The sequence below is a fragment of the Molothrus aeneus genome, chromosome 16 (genome assembly GCF_037042795.1).
Source record: "Molothrus aeneus isolate 106 chromosome 16, BPBGC_Maene_1.0, whole genome shotgun sequence".
Classification (NCBI taxonomy): domain Eukaryota; kingdom Metazoa; phylum Chordata; class Aves; order Passeriformes; family Icteridae; genus Molothrus; species Molothrus aeneus.
The window spans coordinates 13778240-13800052 of NC_089661.1; the positions used below are offsets into that span (position 1 = coordinate 13778240).

At 58.0% G+C, this 21813-nt stretch overlaps 2 protein-coding genes across 8 annotated transcripts in view; one reads left to right on the top strand and one right to left on the bottom strand.

Annotated features, from left to right (window-relative positions):
* Window positions 1–4074: 4074 nt before the first annotated feature.
* On the bottom strand, window positions 4075–21089 carry TNFRSF13B (TNF receptor superfamily member 13B). The gene is made up of 5 exons (XM_066560623.1): window positions 20878–21089; window positions 8183–8323; window positions 7291–7407; window positions 6529–6729; window positions 4075–5252 (listed from the first exon to the last, which is right to left on the bottom strand). The coding sequence occupies exons 2-5, from the start codon at window positions 8319–8321 to the stop codon at window positions 4978–4980; spliced, it is 732 nt and encodes a 243-aa protein (XP_066416720.1). The 5' UTR covers window positions 8322–8323; window positions 20878–21089; the 3' UTR covers window positions 4075–4977.
* The window catches only part of MPRIP (myosin phosphatase Rho interacting protein), a 72293-nt gene continuing 69474 nt past the window's right edge, over window positions 18995–21813 (top strand). For all 7 annotated transcript variants that reach the window (XM_066560615.1, XM_066560617.1, XM_066560618.1 and 4 more), the window contains exon 1: window positions 18995–19134. In XM_066560615.1, coding sequence (XP_066416712.1) covers window positions 19015–19134 — 120 coding nt within the window. In that variant the 5' untranslated portion in view covers window positions 18995–19014. The remainder of the gene's footprint in view (window positions 19135–21813) is intronic.

The window sequence follows — 21813 nt, forward strand, 5'->3', positions numbered from 1 at the left end:
TTAGGCTCTTTTTTTTCCAACAACCATAAAAGAAATCCTGGATTGTGGGACTGAAGCTGCAGTACTCAGACAGGTTTTCAAGCATGCCTGCTTGCACAGGTAATGTTCAATGCCATCGGACTGCTCATCCAAAAGCATCAGCACAGATTCTGTTGTTTGAGCCCTTTTTTGTTTTGTTTTCTATAAATAGCTATTTTCTTAATTTTTTCCTTTTATTCCCTTTTTTCACGAGAATGAAATTCATAAATGCAACCATCAGTAAAAATGAATGAATTGGTGTGTTTATACTGTAAGAGTGGTCTTGGTTCTTTTTGGTTTTGTTTTGTTGGTTTTTTTTTTTTTAATCCTGTGAATAAGTTTGAATTTCTCAAAAGCGCTTATTTTGTTGTTGCTGGCTTTGGTTTGGTTTTTTATCCCCCCTGCTGCTTTCCAAAGGTGGATTTATATATATCTGACACTTGAGAGAACCTCAGTGGTGAAAAATGTACCATCTGTTGGGAATGGTCGCTGCCGGGGCAGCTTTGAGCGATGGATCTGCTGCTATTGAGCCCTTCTGCAGTGCTCTAAGTAAACAACACATTTTCCTGGTATGTGCTAGGCTGGTATTGGTTCCTTGTATCCTCCCACATGGATTAACTCTTCACGTGCTCTTCTCCTCTTGCAGTGGCACAGTCTGTGTGTTGGAGTTCTCAGCTCAGCTCTGGGGCCTTTGCTGCCCCTCTCTTGCTGTGGGGAGGTTCCAGCAGGAGCTGCTCGTGCTGGATCTCACTCTCAGGAGCTTGGGCTAGGGGTGGAATCACAGCCTGGGAGAGGAAACCTTCAGAACAGAGCTAAGAGCAAAACCAGCTTTGTTCTCCCATGTGGAGAGGGTGAAGTGTCAGCTGGGCACTGTGTGAATTGCTGCCACACCAAAAGTCACAGAATGGTTTGGGTTGGATTTTCAGGATCATCTTGTTCCAGCTCCTGCCATGGGCAAGGACACCTTCCACATTCCCAGGTTGCTCCAAGCCCCATCCACCTGGCCTTGGACACTTCCAGGGGCAGCCACAGCTGCTCTGATCTTTAATCTCTGCATAAACCCCCAGCCAGGCATTCCTCAGCTTTGCCAGTGTGGAAAGGCAGGGAGGGATCTAAGCCTTTCATTCTGTGCTCCAGGAATGAGGTACAGGTGTCTAACACAGTCTGATATACCGAAAAAAACCCAGGAAAATAAGGAAATTGAGTGTTTGGGTTTAAATGCCCATCTTACAGGAGCAGACTGGAACAGTACGAGGAGGTTTTGTACCTCTGTGACAGGGCACGGAGGAGGAAAGGACAAATGGAACATCTCGAGCCAGACCCAGGAGCTTGGGTGTGGTGCGGGGGTGCCCGGCGCTGCCGAGACCATCGCGTTCCCTTGCCTATGTGACAATTTAATTTCCATTTGTGCTCGGTGCCGCCCGCTTTGAGCCGAGCATTCCTGAGCAGGAGCCGCAGGAGAGGGGCCCCTCCTTCCCCGAGCGAGCGCGGCACCGTGCGGATGCTTTCCGTGCTGGTTAATAATGCAGCAGCTTGCGGAGGAAGGCAGCAACGAGCCAGCCCTCATCATCCCCAGCGCTGCTGCACCGCATCCCGGCCGGACCGGGACTGCCACCCCGCGGCGGCCGACGGTGAGCGTGATGAGGATGATGAGGGTGATGAGGGTGAGGATGACTCCGGCGCTGCCTTCGCTTTGTGGCGCCGAGCTCTGAGCCTTTGGCTGCCCTTTTAATGAATTCTCTTTTCCACAGCACACGCTCAGCCGGCGGAGCTGCTGCAGCCGGCTTTGTTAAGCCTTCGGGAACAAATTGTTTAGGGACGAGGCAGCCGTATAAATCACCCTTAATTTTTCCTCCCCGCCCATCTGGTGGAGAGGCTTCTGCTCTGTGCGGCTGCACCGGCGCAGATGGTTCTCGGGGGGAGCTTTCAAGGCTCTCTTTCTGGTTTCAAAAGCAGAATTCTTAGGGTATTAAAAGGTCTATTATTCTTTTCTTCCCCCCTCTCCCCCCTGCCAGCCCAGCCCCCGTGTCCCTGCCCGAATCACACCAGGTTCTATTTCCAGCAGCAGTAAATCCACGCCGGTTCCGAGAGGAGGGGGCAGCATTTTCCCTTTTCCTATAAAAATGGGAGAGCAGCTGCTGGCGTTGGAGCAGCGCTGCCCCTCCTGCTGCTTTCTCTCACACACAGCCCCTCTCTCCCCTTCAGCCCTGCAGCTCCTGCACTGAATCATTCCTGGGAGGTTCCTCCGTGGAACTCCCTCAGCATCGCCTGTAGGAAAACGCTGGAACAGCCCAAGGGAGGGTGAGCAAAGGCTCCCTGACGTGCTGACAGCCAGCAGTGACAGCTCCTCAGCCGGGGGAGCACTTTGGGCTTGACTTGTTTATTTTGAGGCACATTTTCTATCGGCACAGCCGGGTCTGTTGGGAGGAGGCATTTGCAGAAATGACTGGAAACAAAGAGTGGTGCAGCCATGCAGGCTCACGGTGGGGTGTGTTCTGATACCTGCCAGCAGTGAACACAGCTCTACAGGGGACACAAAAATAGCCAGAAAGTGCTTTTAGCTACATTTTCATGTCCCTCAGCCTCTGGAGTAGGGATAAAGCTTTGCCTGATGCTGGTGTCTGATGGAAAAAGCAGAAATGTGAGAATTGGTTAAACCCTGGGCAGGGGATCCTGCTCAGAATCAGCGTCCTTAATTCCCAATGTGGTTGGACTTGTCCCATCTGGAATTGCTGGGACTGATGTCTCCAGGTATGATCCTTCAGAGCTGCTGGCCAGTGGCTGTAAAATGCCAAAATTCACTGATTCCTCTTGGTTCTCCAGCTAAGGGTGTTTGTTGTTTTCCTGCTAATTTGTTCAAGTTGCTCTCTGTTACCTTTTCTGTGCTGATAATTGCAGTTACATTCCCACAAGGAGGGGGCTGAGGGATCTTCCCCTCTTGTGTCTGGGCAGGACTTGGCCTCTGATGAGTGTTTTCCCCAATTTTTGAGACACCCCACAGTGACAGGAGGAGCAGCCCTGTCCCAGCCCTGGCTTTGCCTGGGTGTGAGGTGAGTGACCTCCTGAGCCAGCTGGGGCTCCTGGGGCCACACAGGGTGAGCTCCTGCTCTCACTAGCACAGGCATGGCCCTAAAATCCTTCTCATTTGAATAATTGATGCCTCTTGATCCTCCAGGGATGCCCTAATTGCAACACTGGTGGCACGTGTTCACTAATTCTGTCCTGTTTTTAAATAAGGTTCTGAATCTCTGTGTAAATGCCATGGCCAGGGGTTCCTGGAGGTGGCACCTGAAGGTCTGTAGGGCACCAGAGCTGGACTGGATCCACGTGTCCCCAGGAGCTCCCTGCTGGAAGGGGCAGCCTGGGGAGGCCCTGGCTGCTGCTGACGGTTCTCCTTCTCCTGAATTCCCTGCTGGGAAGTTTGGGCAGAGGGGGCACAGAGCTGGGGGCATTGCCAGCCCTGGTGCCAGGGGAGGATGTGCTGGTGCTGCCCCAAGGTAAGTGCAAAACCTTCACCTGGAGCAGTGGAGCATCCAAAAATGGGATGTGGAGCTGTGGAGTGAGTCCAGAGAGCTGCTCCAAGGGCTGGAGCAGCCATGGAGCCAGGCTGGGACAGCTGGGGGTGCTCACCTGGAGAGGAAAAGGCTCCAGGGAGAGCTCAGAGCCCCTTGCAGAGCCTAAAGGGGCTCCAGGAGAGCTGGAGACTGTGGGAGCTGAGGCAGCAGGAAACCACAGAGCTGAGAGCAGGAGAGCAGAGGGCCCTGGAGCAGATTCCCCAGGAGGGAGCCGAGGCTGGGGAAGGCGCTGATGTGAGAGGGGAGGCCAAGAGGAGTCTCCAGGTGTGCTGGGACGTAGAGAAGGTCTGGATGTTGTGAGGCCCATGGACTGTGGGAGGTGAGCAGAGTGAGAGGCAGCTCAACCTCCCAGGTGATGCCTTTGTTAATGATAAGGAAGTATTTATATTTAAAGGAAAGTGTAATATAGAAGGGGTAGAATCTGTTATAACTCTGCTCATGTTTTCTCCGGGTGTCTGCTTTCCCAGCACCAAGGTGTGCATATGTTGAATTACATTTATTCTTTCAAGTTTAAAGCTCTAGTTTAAGACAGTGGAGGGGATGAGCTCCTACCAGGAGTGATTCCTTGAAAAAAAAAAAAAAAATTCCTACAGTCTCCTTTAGTGGAAATGAGAACTTCAAATTACACATTGAAACCCCTATTTTTCCGTGATAGCTTTCAAAGCCAAGTTAGATAAAAATATTCTCTCAAAGCAGCTTTATCTCCAGCTGATTCCCCACTTTTACCAGCTCTTCAGAATAACTCAGGTCAGATATACATAAATCCAGTTTTCTAGAAAGTTCTCAGCCTTGGATGAATTTTCATATTTAAACCCAGTTCCATTGAGGGTTATGGTGCCTGTCCCAGCTCCTCATGGGCAGCATCGTGTCCTGGTCCCGAGGCAAAGCCTCACCATCACCCATGGCAGTGCTGGAAGCTGGCACTGGAGCTTCCCACACTGGCTCCTTATCAATTTCACCAGTAAATCCTTGGACCCAATTCCACATTTGAGAGGTTTACAGCTGTGGTGAACATTGTTCTGATTGATGAAGGAATCTCCAGGCAGGGAGAGGAGAGCAGGGATCCTTTGCAGGGATGGTGGTGGTGGAACCAGGAGGAAAAGCCCCTATGAGATGTCCCCAAGGGCTGGGATGCACCCAGGTCAAGCTGGAGGATGAAGTCAGATGCTGCTATATGGGAAGTGACTTCTTTCACTGGGAGTGCACAAGAATAATGGGAATTTGGTTTCCTGAGTGGAAGCAAACAGCTCTGTGCAACCTCCAGCCCTGTCTGTGTCCTGCAGCCCGGGCTGGGCAGAGGCTGTTCCAGAGGGTGAAGCAGCTTTGGTTTGGGGGCAGGGAGAGCATCCCTCCACTGTGATCCCGTGCTGGAACCCCTGTGTGGTCACACCATGGGTGTCTTCTCCTGGGCAGGAGAGCAGATGATCTTGAAGTGCCCGTCCTCAGGGCTGGGGAGCGCCCCGGCACTGCCCGTGCTGCAGATCCCAGAGAAGGAGGGAGCAGCCCTTTCCCCAGGCTGGCCGGAGCTGCTGGGGCAGGGTTTGGTCTCTTGTACAGCAGAACCATGTCCAGGGAAGCAGAAGCCACAGGTTTCCACTGGCTCTGGGATTCTGATGCTGGTGAATCCCTCAGCAACACTGCCGGCTTCCACCAGCCCATCTGTAAATAAACTGCATCAGCTGAGGGGCCCAGGAGCAGCTTTCACCTGGGAATGCTCTGGAGTGCTGCCCTAGAGCCTGTGAAAAGCTGCTCCTGGACCTGGAGAGGACACCCAGCTCCAGCATGGACTCACTGCACCACCCAGAACACCCAGAGAATCTCTCCAAACCTGGTGGCTTATCTTAAAAATGACCCTTTGATCCCTGTGTGCTTCAGCAAAGCAGTCAGGAATGGCCTGAGGGACAGTCCCTGGAGTGACTCCAGGTGTCCCATGGGCTCATGGGGTCTTCTGTGATTTTTGACATTAATGGCTTTGAGGTGGATGTATGTAAACATGGGTGTGTGTCATGTGTGTGCAGAAAGAGGTAAGTAGGCATTTTTTTCTTTGGAAAGGCAGCAGAGAAGAAAAGGAGGAAGAATGAAACCACCTTTTCCATGTTGAATTGTTCCACGTTATCCTTTCTCTTTTTCTTCCTAACACAAGGACTTGTGAAGCCCCTCTGGCTGCAGAACTAAAACTGGGGTTTTGTGGGACAGGTGTTCATTTTGGAAGAGGGTTGGCTTTTGTTTTCTGGTGTTCATTTTGGAAGAGGGCTGGCTTTTGTTTTCAGGTGTTCATTTTGGAAGAGAGTTGGCTTTAGTCCCCTCAGCCTCTGGATGGAGACTGGAGAGGTGCAGCAGCTCCAAGAGGGAAGCTGTGCCTGGGGAGGGAGTGACTGAGTGGTCAGGGTGGAGAATCGGGAACAGGGCTCCAGTCCTGCTCCTCTTCCAGGCTCACTCTCATTGTTTTTGCTTTTTCTCCCTCCCCTTTAGGAAACAGCTTGTCACAGACATCTTTTATGGAAAATCCTTTTCTTAGGATTTTTCCTCCTGAGAAGCTGAGAGGCCTCAGGAACAAAATGTAAACAGTGATTATCTGCTGCTGTGGAACGCAACAGGTGCATCTGGGATTGGTCTCATGTGGTTGTTTCTAATTAATGGCCAATCACAGTCCAGCTGGCTCGGACAGAGAGTCTGAGCCACAAACCTTTGTTATCATTCTTTCCATTCTATTCTTAGCCAGCCTTCTGATGAAATCCTTTCTTCTATTCTTTTGGTATAGTTTTAATGTAATATATATCATAAAACAATAAATCAAGCCTTCTGAAACATGGAGTCAGACCCTCATCTCTTCCCTCATCCTCAGGCCCCTGTGAACACGGTCACAAACAGCTCTGCTTTCTTCTGTCAGCCCCAGCCTGCCCCCCGAGCTCCCCCGTGTCCCGGTGTCACCCACCTTTGGCAGGGTCCTCCCTGCAGTGGCAGGGGGCAGCGCTGGGCTGGCAGGAGCCGGGCTCTCCCCTCCTGCGCAGGTGGCTCCAGCCCAGGAGCAGGGAGCAGCCCAGGCTGGCGAGGCAGAGCCCCAGCAGCAGCCACAGCGCCAGCCACGGCTCCTGCTCCGCGCACGGCTCCGGCTCCAGCACGGCCGCGGGCGTGGCTGCGGGCGGACAGACAGACAGGGCGGCTCAGACGCCTCTGGGGAGCCTTTCTGGCAGGGAAGGGGCTGCTAGAGCTGTGCCCTGCGCTGGGAAGGAGTTTGGGAGCAGCTCTGTCTGCGTCCCCTCTGTCCCCTGGCACTTCTCCATGGTGAGGTGGAGGAGATCCCTTCCCACATCCCATTCACGCCCTCCCACACCTTCAGGGATCATCTCAACCCCAGGGAAGGAATTGGGGCTCCTTGGTGAGGTGGAGGAGATCCCTTCCCACATCCCATTCACACCCTCCCACATCTTCAGGTGGGTGCAGGACCCCAACCCCAGTGTAGGACTTGGGGATCTTGGGGCTCTCCCCTCCTGCTGCCCCTCCCTGGGGCAGCTCAGCCGGGTGGGACCCACGGCTGCCAACTCCCCCTGCCCTGGGAGCTGCCCAGCCTCTGAACACCAGCACAGGCAGGGGAAGGCCAGGGTAGGATGGAGGAAATGGGAAATGGGCCCTGGCTGCTTTCCCCAGCCCGAGTCCCAGGACAAAGGGGGGTTCTGGTGCCCCTTCCCCAACTCACGCTCGCAGGACGGGGCACATTCCTGGGGGTGCTGCCCACACACCGAGCTGCACCTGATGCATCTCTTCACCAGATCATCGTAGTAAAATCCCGGTCTCTTGTTGCAGTCCATGGACTCTGGGGAAGGAGAGGGGAGGGAGATGATCACGGTGTCCTCAGCTCATCCCCCCACCCCAATGCATGGCAGGACGAGCCCAGGTCGCTGCTCTGGCAGCTCAGGGGGGCCCTGCCTGCTCCCCACGGCCCTGCGGGGCTGCCAGGGGCACGGACCCGGGATTTGGGGTGCAGAGCTGGGCAAAGGCCTCTGCTGGCAGCTGAGGGGAGGGGATGGGCTCACCCAGCTTGCACAGCTCCTTGGGACACACCAAAACCTGCCTCAGGATGCCAGGAACGGCATCTCCTGTCCTCAAGGAGGAGATGTTCACCTGTGGCTGCTGAATCAGCCCTGGATGGGTGAAGCCATCTCAGTCTGTGACTCCAGGAAGGGTGCTGGCACAGGGCTGGGCACCAAAGTTCATTTGTCCCTTGTCCTCCTCCCCAGGTGTTTTCAGGACACCTCAGGGCCTGTCCCAGGCCAGGGGTTTGTCATTATCCACATCCCTGCCTTTGGAGGGTGGAATAGGGAATTCCCCAATAGGGAACAGGAATGCAGGAGTGCCGGTGCAGCCTGGTGACCCCAGAAGGGAGCAGAGATGCACGCCCCTGGTCCTGAGCTGTTGCCAGCTCCAGCCCATGCCTGGGGAGCTGTCACATCCCCCTGTGCATTTGGCCTGAAGCTCTGCAAGGCTGAGCTGGCTCTGAGCCTGCCCTGGGGCTCATCCCAGGCTCTGATCCTCCCTCCCAGCTTGGCCCCATCCCTGACCCTCCCATGCAGGGGCAGCCCAGCACTCACCACACACAGCATCACACTTCCTGGCCAGGGACTGCCTGCAGGCCAGGCTGCAGGGGATGCACTGGGAAACGAGGGTGTCCCAGTACTCCTGGTCAGTGCAGTTCCTCATGGCATCCTGCCCCGCTCGTGGCCCATCCATGGCTGCAGAGAGACACAGGGGGGTGTGGGGTGGCCACCACAGGGAGCTCTGCAGCCACCTCGTCCCTTTCTGGGGCTGGGACCCTGGCAGGGGGATCCTGGCTGTCCCTCAGCCCTCTCTGGTGCCAGGCTTGAGCAGGAGCACACAGCCAAATCTGCTTTTCAAGCTCTGTGTGTGTCCTGTGCCAGTCCCAGGGGACACACAGAGAGCCTACCCTGGCCTGGAGGTGGCCCTGAGCTGTGCCCTGGGGGTCTGGGGGTCCCTGCACCTGCCAGAGGGAGCACTGGGGACTATTCCTGTCCTTACAGGCTTTTCTGAAAGCACCAAACCACCACCTTGTGTGTCATTCCTGCCCTTTCTCTTGGGTGTTCTGGTGTCATAGTGAAACCAGGCTGATGTGTAAGACATCTCAGAACAGAAGAAGGAGGGAAATATCCCCAGGAGACTTTAGGCACCAGTTTAACCAGTGCCAGCTGGAGGTGGATGTGCTCTTGTCCCTGTCACGGGCTGCTTGTCCCATCCTCTGCTGCCCCAGTGCTCCCAGTGCCCTTGTGCACTGGATGTGATGCCAGAGGCATAGGAGCAGCTCTCAGCAGCATAAAAACCATCCAGAGCTCACATTTAGAAGCATTGGCTGGCTGATAACAGCTCCTGTGCTGTGCCACATGCAGGGGCTGCAGCTGCAGGAAGCTCAAACCCAGCAGGAGGGGGGCAGTGGTGGCCATGAGCCCTTTGCAGCCTGAGAGGGCCCCGAGAGCCTCATCCCTCCGCAGAGCCCTCCTGGAGCTGCAGCTCTTTCCTGCAGGGTGGGAGATGCTGGTGCTGATGGGCCCCAAGGGCTCAAAGCTTCCCCAAGCTGCAGAGTCAGCTCTGCGTGCCCAAAGGCTGAGCTGCTGCTTTGGCAGAGCCAAAACTTGGATTTTTATAGAGAAAATCCCCTGTGCTCCTCCAGGATCTCTCCTCTCTCTCCAGGACTGAGATTGGGCACTTCGCTCATCTGTCCTGCCCAGCCAGAACCTTCCCTGCAGGATGGGCTGGGTCCTGCCTGGGGCAGCACAAGAGAAACCCCCCCATTCCCAGGGAAAAATCCTCTCTGCACTGGGATGCTGCCCTGACACTCCCAGCTGTTCAATTAACATTGCCATAAAATTAAATAATGACTTTCTGTGGAGCCTCTCTCTGCCCTCTACCCCAGGGCAGAGAGAGGCTCAGGCCACTGCTCTCCACAGGTGCTCTGGGACCAAACCTGGGCTTTGCACCCAGAGGAGCCCCCAGGGCTGGCAGGGGATGGCAGGGGGCTGAGCCACCCTTGGCCTGGGTTGGGGTTTCCCATGGGATAAGTGATGGGAGGCAGACCTGGGGCTGTGCTAAAGCTGAGGGGCTGCAGCCTGGGCACCTCCCAGGTGCTGCAAGGACACCTCCAAGGAGATGTTTGGTCTCTTCTAGGACAGACCTTCCCCTCCCTGGGGAGTCCCAAGGTACATGTGGTGCTCCTCAGCTCTCAGCCATGGATTTTCCAGCAGAGCCAGGTGAGTCTTTCCCTCTGCCTCTCAACCACCAGGACCCTCTGAATTCCCCCACAGACCCCTCATGCAAAGCTTTAAGCAACCCCAGGACAGGGGGGAATGGCTTTTAGCTGAAGGAGGGTAGATTGAGATAAGTTATCAGGAAAAATTCTTCCCAGTGAGGGTGGGGAGGCCCTGGCACAGATTCCCAGAGAAGCTGTGGCTGCCCCATGCCTGGAAGTGTCCAAAGCCAGGTTGGACAGGGCTGGGAGCCGCCTGGGACAGTGGAAGGTGTCCCTGCCATGGCAGGGGGGTGGGACTGGATGAGAATTCAGCTCCCCACCGACTCAAACCATTCTGTGCTTGCCCCTCCTGCCCCACAGCAGGGTGGGAGCTCTGAGCAGAGCCTCCCCTCCCTGCTGGCCCTGGGAGCGTGCCCAGCCCCTGCCCTCAGCCCAAAGCCCTCAGCCCACCCCAGAGCCCCTCCATGGGTCACTCACATCTGGCTCTCCAGCAGTGGCTACTCCCCCTGGGCTCCAGCCATGGCCCCTGGAGCTGCAGCACTGAGCCCTGCCTGGCCCAGGGTTATTATTAGAGAGATTTGGTTAATGCCTGGCTCTGCATTTCCTGGGGCTTCCCCCTGTCCCTTCCATGCAAATCGGCTGCACACTCAGAGCCCTGCATTGGCTCCCGGGTCCCTGGGCTGCTGGGGACAGCGTGGGGGACACTGAGGGCTGATGTGTCACCAGCACCAGGGACAGGTGTCCTGGGCCAGGTGGGCACATTTCAGAGGGCCCTGGTGGAGTGGGAGCTCTCAGCACCTGCTCTTGCAGCAGAATCCCAGAATCACAAGGGTTGGAAAAGCCCTCTCAGACTGAGCCCAGCCATGTCCCCAGCACTGCCACACTCACTGAAGAGCCACGTCCCCAAGTGCCACCCTGAAACACCTTTCAAATCCCTCCAGGGGTGGTTCCACCGCTGCAGCCTGTGCCAGGGGGGTGTTTCCTTCAGGGAAAGTGTTTCACCCTGCCAGGAAAGGTGTTTTACCCTGCCAGGACCAAGCACTGCTGGGAGCACCCATCCTCCCCATGTCCCCAGCATGGTCAGCACAAGCCATGTCCTGTCCCCTGCTCACAACTCACAGAACATGTGAGTTGCCTTAAACACTGATTTTTTTTTTTTTTGTGAGTTGCCTTAAACACTGATTTTTTTTTTTTGTGAGTTGCCTTAAACACTGATTTTTTTTTTTCCTTTTTTTTTCTTTTTTTTAGTGAGGCATCCTAAACACTGATTTTCTCAGGTGCCTCCATATCTGGGAGGCAGGAGGGCTGTGCTATGCCCTGCATGGGCAGCTGAGTCCTGGCTGGGCTGGGGGCACAGAGCATTAATAACTCATTAATAGCACATTAACGACTCATTAATAGCACATTAATAACTCATTAATAGCACATTAATAGCACCTCTTGTTTTCACAGAGGCAAAGAGCCACCTCTGCCCTGCTGGCAGCCTCCAGAGGTTTGTCCCTGCTCCTGCAGGGATGCTGGGCATGGTTTGGCAGCACACGAGGTGCTGGCACAGCCGTGACTCAGCTCAGCCCAGAGGGACCTTTCTGCAGAAGCAGCTGAAGGAGGAAGGAAGCAGCAATACCTGTTACTAAAAGCATTCGTGGAGCAGCACCAAGGGTTCCTCTGTTTGGTTCAAAAGCTCCTGATTTGTGCTTGCCACGTGGAGCTGGAGAGGCCAGAGGATGTTTTGCTGCCGTGTCCATAGCAGGGACCCTGGAGGCTGATCCTGCTCAGGGGGAGCAGAGCCCAGAGGAACCCAGCACCTCGTGTTTGGATGTGGCCCATGAGATCCCAGATCCTGAGGGAGGGTGGGAAGCGGCTCTGGCACCATCCAGAGCACCTCAGGGCTTGGAGCAAGGGCCAGCAGAGGAGGCACCACGGCCACGGGGACACTGCCACACCACCACACGTCGTGTATCTGGCACAGAGGATGAGATCACTGCTGTGCTGAGCCTCCCCCTGGGAGGGAAATCACGATTTTGGCATTGCCTGAGCTGGGTGAGTGTGGCAGAGCAGGAGATGGCCCTGCAGAGGTGGCCCCAGCCCACTGCTCTCGGGGTTTTGCAGGGGAAACTCACCTCTGTAAATAGCACCAGAGACTCGCAGTTTCCACCCTGGTGAGCCCTCGAGAGGGAAGTGAGAAGCACTTGGGGGTGGTTTGTCCCTCCTCGCTGAGCAGGGAGCAGGCAGTGTGCTTTCAGCTGTACAGCTCTGGGGCTGGAGCCCCATTTCCTTGGCTGTGTGCCCCAGTTCCTCACCCCCGGTGCCCCAGACACCAGCAGCCCCTCCTGCAGCCTCTGAGGGCTCTGTGGCTGCCCAGCACCTCCAGACACGGTGCCCCAGGAGCTCCTGCCTCACAGCCAAGGCAGGGGCTGCCACCCTGCCCTGCCTGGGGTTGTTCCTGTGCTTTGGGCAGCCACCACCAGGCCCCTGTTCTGGATTTCTGGATTAAACCCTTCCTCTGCTGAGTTCACTGGTTCCCATCAGCCAGGATTCTTACAAACCAGCAGCTCCCTGTGCATCCTCCCAGTGCCGTGCATCCCTCTGGTGGCTTTGCATCCCTCTGCATCCCCTGCATCCCCCACATGGTTTTGCATCCTTCAGTGCCCATCTGCACCTGGCTCTGGAGGTGCCACACTCTCTCTGGGGTGACAGAGCCCAGTTTTTTCCTGACAACGAAATCTAGTTTTCTGCTGGGCTCTTGCCCCGGTGGCAGTGCTGAAAGAACTGCAGGTAGCAGGCAGACAGGGTGGGCAATGCTTGGCTCTGAAGCTTTTAGGGGATGCTTTGCTGGGATGATTTCCTCCCCTCAGCCCAGCTGCTTTTAGCAGTGCCGAGCCTTGGGCAGGACGTTTGCTCACACACCTGCTCCCTTCGGGACCTGAGAAAAGGGGCTGAGGGGGAAGGAGGGGAACAGGAGCCCTGGGGGAAGGGGAGGAGGAGCCTTTTTCGGCCGAAACTGCCGGCTGCGGGTCGGGCTGAGCGCAGAACGCTCCGAGGGCTCATTTCTGTCACCCCAATTCCCCGCGGGACACCGGGGCCGGGATGTGCCTGTGCCGGGGCATCCCCCTGTCCTGTCCCCGTCCCCTCACGGCACAGCCAGAGTCACCGCAGGGCTGTCACCGGGGGCCCTGGGGGCGCTCGGGGCTGGGCAGAGCCGTGACCGTGCTGCGGCACTGCCACTCTGAGGCCACCCCCGGGTGCCCGGGCTGTCCCCCGCAGCCCCAGGGTGCAGCTCCTTGTCCCTGCTGCTGTCCGGAGCTCCTGGGCACGGCTGTCCCCAGGCTCTGTGCTGTGTGTCTGTCCCCAGGCTCTGTGCTGTGTGTCTGTCGCTCTGTTCTGTGTGTCTGTCCCCAGGAGATGGCACCCTTGGCCAGCCCAGCCCGGCTCCCGCTGGCTCCGGCTGTCCCCGCACCCGGAATCCTCCAACGCCTCCATCCCGGCCAAAGGGAATCACAATTTATGGAATGGTTGGGGTTGAAAGGACCTTAAAGCCCATCCAGTTCCACCCCGACAGGCACAGAGACACCTTTCAGCACCCCAGGTTGCCCCAGGCCCATCCAACCCAGCCCAGGACAGGTCCCTGTGGGATGCGGCCCCCGGCTGCTCCTGCCCCTCCCTGGCACCTCTGTTCCAGCACCTCCGGATCCGGGGGGTTCAGGGCCCCCCTTTCAGCCCACACCGCTCCATTCTCCCTCTGCTCCTCATCCTGGCACCACCCCTGGGGCATCACCCCAAGGATGCTCAGCTCTGGGCACCCTGTGCCAGGCTCTGACCCTCACAGAGGCTGTGCCAGAGCTGTGGGTGAGCCCTGGGTGACCCAGGCTCCAGAGCAGCCCCTGTGCATCAGCAGGGTGGGGCTGCAACAGCCTCCTTGCCAAAACCCAGCACTGGTCAGGAAAAGGGAAGCATTTTACCAAATTTTACCAAATTTTACCCAGGCTGTGCTCCCCGAACCCAGCAGCCAGCTGGAGACCAAGGATGGCCAGATGGGAAAAGACCTGAGCTGGCTGAGGTCTGGCACAGAAATGAGGAAAAAGCCCTAAAAATGCGTAGGGAAGGAGCAGGGTTCAGTGCCAGGGCTGTGTGCTGAGGTGTAAAGCGTGGGTGGTGGATAAGGGAGATGAGTCAAAGAACAATCTTTGGCCAGAACAGCTGATCTGATTACGTGGAGTTTTGACCTGGTGGGAACAACTCCTCGTCCTCACTGCTGAATTCTCTCTGGAGAGGTGCTTTCCTGGCAGAACCCTCATGGGAAGGGGTTTGCAGCCTGCCCAGGAGCTCTGCTGTTAATTTTTAACTCTAAAACCCTGGGGAAATTCCAGAGGACTGGAGGGTGGCCAGTGGGAGTCAATTTAATATTTAAAAGGGATAAAAGGGCTGATCCTGGGAATTACAGGCCAGGTGAGGCTGATCGCCGTCCCTGCACAAATTATGGGCTGGGTAATTGAGGATGGTGTCAGCCAAAAATTAGAAGCTAAAAATATAATTAAGGTCGTTAGCTTGGTTTCATGGATGGCAGCTCCTGTCAAGTGAGTCGGCTTTGGTTTTTTGGCATGACTCTGGGCTGGCTGATAAAGCTAATTGTGCTGCTGCATTATAATGGGTTTCTCCAAAGTATTTAATTTAGGGCCATGTGACATTTTCATTTGTAGGACTTGCATTATATGGAGCCAGCAGAGCAGACGTCCCACGGCTGCGCTGGCAGCTCGGGGCAGTGGCCAAGGGGGCTGAGAGCACTGGGTTTGCACAGGGTGGTGTTTTCAGCAGGAATGCTGAGGTGAGAGGGGGTTGGCAGGGCAGGCAGCCTCACAGGGAGATCCCCTCTGCCCTGCCCAGCAGCCAAAAGATGGGGAAAACCAGGTGGGAGCAAAAGATGTGGATTTTCCTGCTAAAGCACAGCAAGGGCTGATGGCAGCAGCAGGCACTGATAACCCAGCTGTGGGTGTAATTAATCAATTTTAGGAGTAAGGTATGAACTCGCAGACATTTGGCATCTCTGGACAAGAGGAAATTTCTGCATGGTGGGACAGGATTTGTTGTGGCTTCTGGGACAAGCTCAAGCCTCTGCATGCATGTGCAGCTTGCTCTTGCTCTGGACCATTCTCATGGGCTTTCCCAGCCCCATGGAAGCTGCATCCTCCCCTCTGGACTCCATCAGCTGCAGCTGAGTGCTGTGGGTTTCCTCCAGTGCATCATTTGGGTTCTTTTAGTTTTCCTAGTGGGAAAAACGGGATTGAATGGGGCTTGGAGCAACCTGGTTTAGTGGATGGTGTCCCTGCCTTGGGACAGGGGGTGGAACAAGATGGTCTTTAAGGTCTCTTGCAGCTTGAACCACTCTCTGTGGTTCAGGGGCACAGGGGCCTTTCTCTCCATCCAGGAAGGTGTTTCTCACCCCATGTGGATTTCCCCCCTGTGGGTCTCACCCCATGAGACACACGGTGGCTCGAGGGGCACCCAATCCTCCTTTGGTCAATGTTTCCTTTGCCAGACATTCCCCAGGCAGGGCTGTGGAAGGCTCTGGATCCCTGCAGATCCCCAGGGGCTGCATCCAGCATCCCACAGGATGGGATGCTCCCACTCCAGGTGGAGCAGGGCAGGAGGGGGGAGCACTCTCAGCCCAACCCTGGGCCCAGTGTGGATCCCAGGGCTCGCCCGCTCCGAGCCGTGACTCCTGCCCTCTCCCCCGGGCATCCATCCGTCTGTCTGTCTGTCTGTCTGTCTGGCACCGCGGTAATGACGGCGGGCTGGCGGCACGGCGGCATTCAGGGACTTGCCCAAGGTCCCGTGGGGAGCGATGGCCACACGGGAGGAGCGCCCGGCTGTGCTGCTCCTGCCCGGCCCTGCGGAAAAATGTGAAATGTGCGGCACCAGGGCCGGGAAAACACGGCAGAGCCACGGGGCCGTGTCCCCGGAGCGGTGACATCCCATGTCCCCGGAGCGGTGACATCCCGGCGGGCAGGGGCAGCGATGGAGCTGCCGGCGACAGGAGCAGGGGCTGCTCTCCTCTCTCCGGGGGGATTTGGAGCTGCCGAACCCTTTCCGGAAGGGTTTTCCCGGTGCCTCCCCAAGCTGGGGCAGGTGAGTAACAGCTCCTGCTCTGCAGCTTGTTTACCTGGCGCTGGGGCTTCTTTTTGGAAGGCTGACTCACCGCAGCACCTTCCCCCTCTGCCACTGCGGCTCCCTGACAAAAACTTTCCATTTTCCCATTGTTTTAATTGCCCTCATTTAAGAAAACTCCTCCGGAAAAAAAACCGGCTTTGGGTTGGAGAGACACGGCAGCCCCAGCCGGGCATTGCCACAGCGATGGGATGGGAGGGGATGATGGGGTGGGACAGCCACCCCAGGGGACACCTTGGGGACCTCAGCGCCAGCACCTGGGGCACACAGGGGATGTGGCAGCGAGGTTCCAGCAGCAGCGAGCGTGGCACACGGGCGGCTCGGCACGGCTGAATGCGGCCCGACAGGTTTGTGCAGGAGCCCGTCCCGTTCCGCTGGATTTTTGGAGAGGCTGGAGCCAGCCCCAGCGTCCCGCGGGGAGCTGCGGGCTCCGAGCACGGCGCCAGGTCACGGCCCCGGCCCACGGGGCAGGCACAGCCTGCAGGGACTGCTCTGTGCCCTCTGCCAGCTCCCTGATCCCTGGAAACAGGGAAGGAACAGCCCCTTCCCTCCTGGAGGCTTCCTGCAGTCTGGGGGTCCATGTCCTGAGGAGGTGGAGAAGGGCTGGGGACCAAGAGGACACGTGGAGGTGTCCATGGAGCTGCAGAGGGGCTTTTGGATGGAAAAGGAAATGTTGGGCATCTGTAGGAGCTGTGGGATGCCAGGTCCTCAGGAAGCAATGCTGGAATAAACCAACACTGGGGATGGAAGCAGGGAGGGAGCAGAGCTGGTTGAGAAGATCATCCACCCCTCTCCACAGAGCAGAATTTCCACAGTCGTGTGCCAGGTGAACCCTGGACCCACCGTGAGGGCAGCAGGGTCTGTACATTCCAGAGGGGAAAATCCTCTCTTCCTGGGGTAGGGTCATGCTGCTTTTATAACATTAGGATCAAGGAAAAGGTGGGGAAAATCCTCCAAAAACAGTGAGGTGTGTGGGGCTGGTGTCACCCCCAGCCTGGGATCACCACGTGGGTTCAGATGCACTGGGGTCACTGGTGCTCTGCTGTCCCATCCCAATCCGTGGCACACGGTGTGTGCTGCGAGTGGCCCTGGCAGGAGGGAGAGGGATGATTAAAGCTGCCTTTGATGAAGCAAAAATTAATAAACACGCAGGCAATTGTGCTGGGCTCTATTTACTGGGGATGACAGCGCGGAGCCGGCGTGGCGAGGCCGCCCAGGCCAGGTCCCACATCAAACACCAGGACAGCGCCAGGCGTGAGGGGACCAAGCCATCACCTCCTCTCTGACAGGTTTTTCCTGGCCCCAAAAATCCAGGAAGATCCACGTGCCTGTTCCTCATAGCAGGGCCCCATCCCACACCAGTCGGGAGCCCTGGGATGAGCAGGAGATGCTCTGTGCCATGCTGAGGTTTGACTGGGGGAGGGTGTGCCACTCTTGGGTGCATTTTGGAGGTGACATTTGGCACCTCTGCCCCGTCCCTCTGCGCCAGGGTCAGCGTTCCCAGCTCTCTCCTGAGCCAGTGATGCTCCACAGGCACTGAGGTTCCTTCCTTGGTGCTTCTGTGCAGAACCCAGGGGCAGAGCTGGGAGGCCAAGCCTGTGGCCTCACACTGGGTCCTTATCAGCCGGTCAGGAATATTTACCTGCCGGTTTCCACCGGATAAAAATTCACTGGACAAACAGGAGCTCCCAGCTGGCCCCAGGGCGGTGGCACAGCAGGGACGTGGCTGAGCTGGGATGTGCACCCCTGTCCCTGCTTCATCCCCGCTCTGTCCCCAGTGCTGCAGGTCACCGAGTGCCACAGGAGAGTGAGGGACATTGTCCCCACCTAATCTGAGTGCCCAAGAGTTGGTGACCCTCGTGTGCCAGGGCTGGGGACAAGGCCATGGATTGTCACCTCATGTCACCATGTGTCTCATGGCTGAGGATGGGCTGTGTGGGGAGGTCACTGTGCTCTATGGGGGCCACAGGACAATGCTCCTGCACGGGTCTGAGCCAAGCTGAGCTGGTCCAGGACAAACTGAGCTGAGCAAAGCCTAGCTGAGCTGAGCTGAGTTGAGCCATACTACACTGGATTGAGCTGAGCCGTGCTGAGACAGGCTGAAGAGAGCTGAGCTGGGACAAGCAGAGCCAAACAAAGCAGTGCCAGGCTAAGCCGAGCCGAGTCTATCTGTGCCAGGCTGAGCCAAGTCATGTTGAACTGACTCGGGCTGAAGGAAGTTGGGCCGGGCTGAGCTGAGCCGAGCTGAGCTAAGACACGCCCCCAAATTGTGCTGGGCTGAGCTAAGCCAGTCTGTGCAAGGCTGAGCCAAACCGAGCTGGGCCGATCCGATTCGAACCAAGCTGGGCTGAGCCGAGCCGGGCCGAACGCAGCCGAGCCGGGCCGAACGCAGCCGGGCCAATCTGGGCCGAGCGGAGCCGAACGCAGCCGATAGGAGCCGAGCGGAGCCGATGGGGGCCGATCCTGCCCCAGCTGTCAGCGCACCGCCCCTCCCCCTTTCCTCTTTTCCCATTGGCCAGCACGGCCATCCGTTAGGGGCGGAGGCGCGTTTCCATTGGCGGGCGGGCACGTCTGTCCGCGCCGCGGCCCCGCCCCTTTTTCCGCCTGGCTCCGCGGCGCTGGAAACTTTGCGGACGGCGCAGTCGGGAGCGGCTCCCGCAGCGCCCGCACACCCGGCCCCGGCCCCGCTCCCGCGCCGCACCGACCCCCGCGCCGCCCCTCACCGTCCCGCCCGGCCCGGGCCCGCACGGCGCCGGCAGCGCCGCCCCTCCGCGCTCCGCCGCCGTCGCCCGGCCATGCGCGCCCGCTGAGCCGCAGCAGAGGCGGCCGCCCTGCGCTGCGCTCCCTCTTTTGATTTTTTCCTGCCGTGTTCCTCGGGGTTCTGTGTCGGTTTTTGCGTTCGCGTGACGCCCCCCGCGGGCGCGGGGCGGCGGCGATGGGCGCGGCGGCGGGCGGGCGCTCCGCGGGGCGCTGAGCGGGCGCGCAGCGGGCGCGGGCCGCGCCATGGCCGCCAAGGACAATCCCTGCAGGAAGTTCCAGGCCAACATCTTCAACAAAAGCAAGTGCCAGAACTGCTTCAAGCCCCGCGAGTCCCACCTGCTCAACGACGAGGATCTCAACCAGGTGGGATCTTACCCCAAAACCCACTGTTTTCCCCCCAAAATCTACCGCGGCGTCCCGCCCCTAGGGCGCTCTGGGTCTCCATGGGGTGTCCGCTGGCACCGTGAGTAGCATGGGGTCCCACAGGTACCTTGGGAGCCCCCTGGGTAGGTAGGTTAGGGTCCCATGGGTGTCCCGATGGATAGCATAGGGTCCCATGGACATCCTAGGGTCCCACGGATAGAACGGGGTACGGGGCGTGCCTGCTGTCCCCGTGGTTGGCACAGAATCCCATGGGATCCCCAGGGGATCTGCTTGCTAGACACTGATATTGTAGGGTCCTGTGGGATCAGGTAAGGAGGGATGCTGTGGGGTCCCATGGATAGCACAGGGACCTACAGGTATCCCTGTATTCCATGGGGTGTTGTGGAACTCCAAGGGTGCTCCCATGTCCCACAGGGTATCTAGGAACCCCATGGATGTTTGCTGATCATACAGATACCCCACGGACCCACAGGTATCCATGGGTTCTGTGGGGTGTTCTGGAGCACTCTGGTCCCATAAAGTGTCCAGGAGTCCCATGGGGTGCCTGCTGACCCCATGGGTGGTGCGTGGTCCTGTGGGGTGCCTGCTGATCCCACGGATAGCTGAGGGACTCACATGTATTGGTGGATCCCATGGGGTATCCAGGAGCCCCGTGGTTGCTCTCTGGTGCCATAGGGTATCCAGTGATTCCAGCGGGTGCCTGCTGGTCCCATGTGGTCCCTTGGGGTGTCTGCTGACCCCACAGACAGCACAGGGACTCACAGGTATTTGCGAAGCCCATGGGATGTCCAAGAGCTCTTTGGGTGTTCTCTGGTCTCATAGGGTGTCCAGAGATCCCATGGGATGCCTGCTGGCCCCCCAGATTCCCATGTGTCCCACGGAGCACCCACAGTGCCCACTGGTCCCTGAGGCCATGGCTCACCCTAGTGCCACCTCCTCTGGGACCTCACCCCCTGAGGCCATTTGGGGTGATCCCGTCCCCTCCTGGGTGCACGGCAGCAGGTGAGGGGTGTCCTGTGAGCTCCATCAGGCGATCCAGAAAGTCCTGGGAAAAACTCGGTTGGAAACAAAACGTCCCCTCCTGGACGTGCCGGACATGATCCCCCTGCCCTACACCCCCCTGCTCTCCCGGGGACATGGGAAGGGGACCCCAGCCCCTTTCCGGAGAGGGCTGGGGGGCTGCCAGGGCTGGGCCTTCCTCATCTTCCTCCTCTTCCTCCCAGGCCTCATGCAGGCCCAAGCCCGGCGCTCCCATGGCAGGGGGTGTTTGGGGCATCGGGGGCGTTTTTGGGGTGTGGGGGCCCGTCCGTGGTGTTGGGGTGAGGGGAACAGGGCCGCCCTCCCTCCTCCCACACCTTTCTGGGCCAGGGCTGCCATCCCCGCTCCCGATCCTATTATGGCAATGAGATCAGACATATTGCTGCGCTCGCTGGGGGGGCGGCGGAGGGGGGGGGGGGGGGCATCGTGAAATCTGAGGGCTAATATGGAAAAAATGTAACTGGAAAAAAATGCCGTGGTGTGTGCGGGAAAGGGGCGGGCGGCGCGGAGCGTCGCGGCCGTGCCCAGACAAAGGAGCCGTCCCGGAGGGGGCTCGGGAAGAGCCCCCCGCTCCCGGCCGGCCCCTTCCCGCTGCCCGGGGATTGCGCTGCCTCCTGGTGCAAAGCTTATTTACTTTTGTCGGGGGGCTCAAAGCATCGCACGCACCTCTCTGGGGCCACCCACCTCTCTGGGGACGTGTTTCGGGCAGCCCCCCGTTGGCTTTGTTCCCGTCCGGGTGGTGGGTGGCCCTGGGGGGCCGCCCCGCGTCCGGTTCCCATGGGGTCGGGGTCAGCGCCGTGGCCGGATCCTGGCCGTGCGCGGGGGGCTCCGGTTGGGAAAACGGCGCAATCCCGCTCGGCTTCTCCCTTGCAGCTGGGGTGAAGTAATCCCGCTTCCCAGATAAGATGGTGGCTGTGGTAGTGTGTGATGCACGCACGCACCTCCCGCCCTGCCCGCAGCTCCCCGTGCCCAGCAGCCCCCCGAGCGCGGCCACCCCGGCGCTTCCCTGCCTTCCCTCCCGGTTTGTGCCCCGTTTCGCAGCCTGGCTGGATGTGGGGGTGTGCTCGTTCCGAAGCACACCCAGGAATAACGGTTCATTTAACAGCTCTGAATGTTTCTGCCTTTTTCACTCAAACGTTTCGGGTTGAGGGGTCCCACTCTGCAGCGTGGGGGCTCAGTGCCCAGCATGTCCTGTTCGCCCCGTGGACAAGGGACAGTGTTGGTGATTACCTAGAGTCAGGCTAGGAAAGTCTTTTGGAGTCATCTGACCTTTGTACTTGGCTTGGAGGAAAGGTGAAGGTACTTCACACTTACGCACTCGTGTCCCTTTTGGATTTTTATTAGATAAAAATACCTGCGTGCGTGTCAGGAGCTGCCCCCGCTGCTTCCCGGGATGCTGCAGGGCGCTAGAGCCGCTCGGGGCACAGACCCAGAGTGTGTTTGCAAAGAGTCACAAATATTTAGTGGTAGTAGTGGATTTCCGTCGTACTCGGGAACCGGCTTAGGAATGGGGCTGGGAGGGGGGAAATCCAGCCCCAAACATCAGGATTAATGAGCTGGAGCTCTCTAATAATAATCAGACTTAGCACTTCCAACTTCAAAGGGCTGTGCGGACGCTAA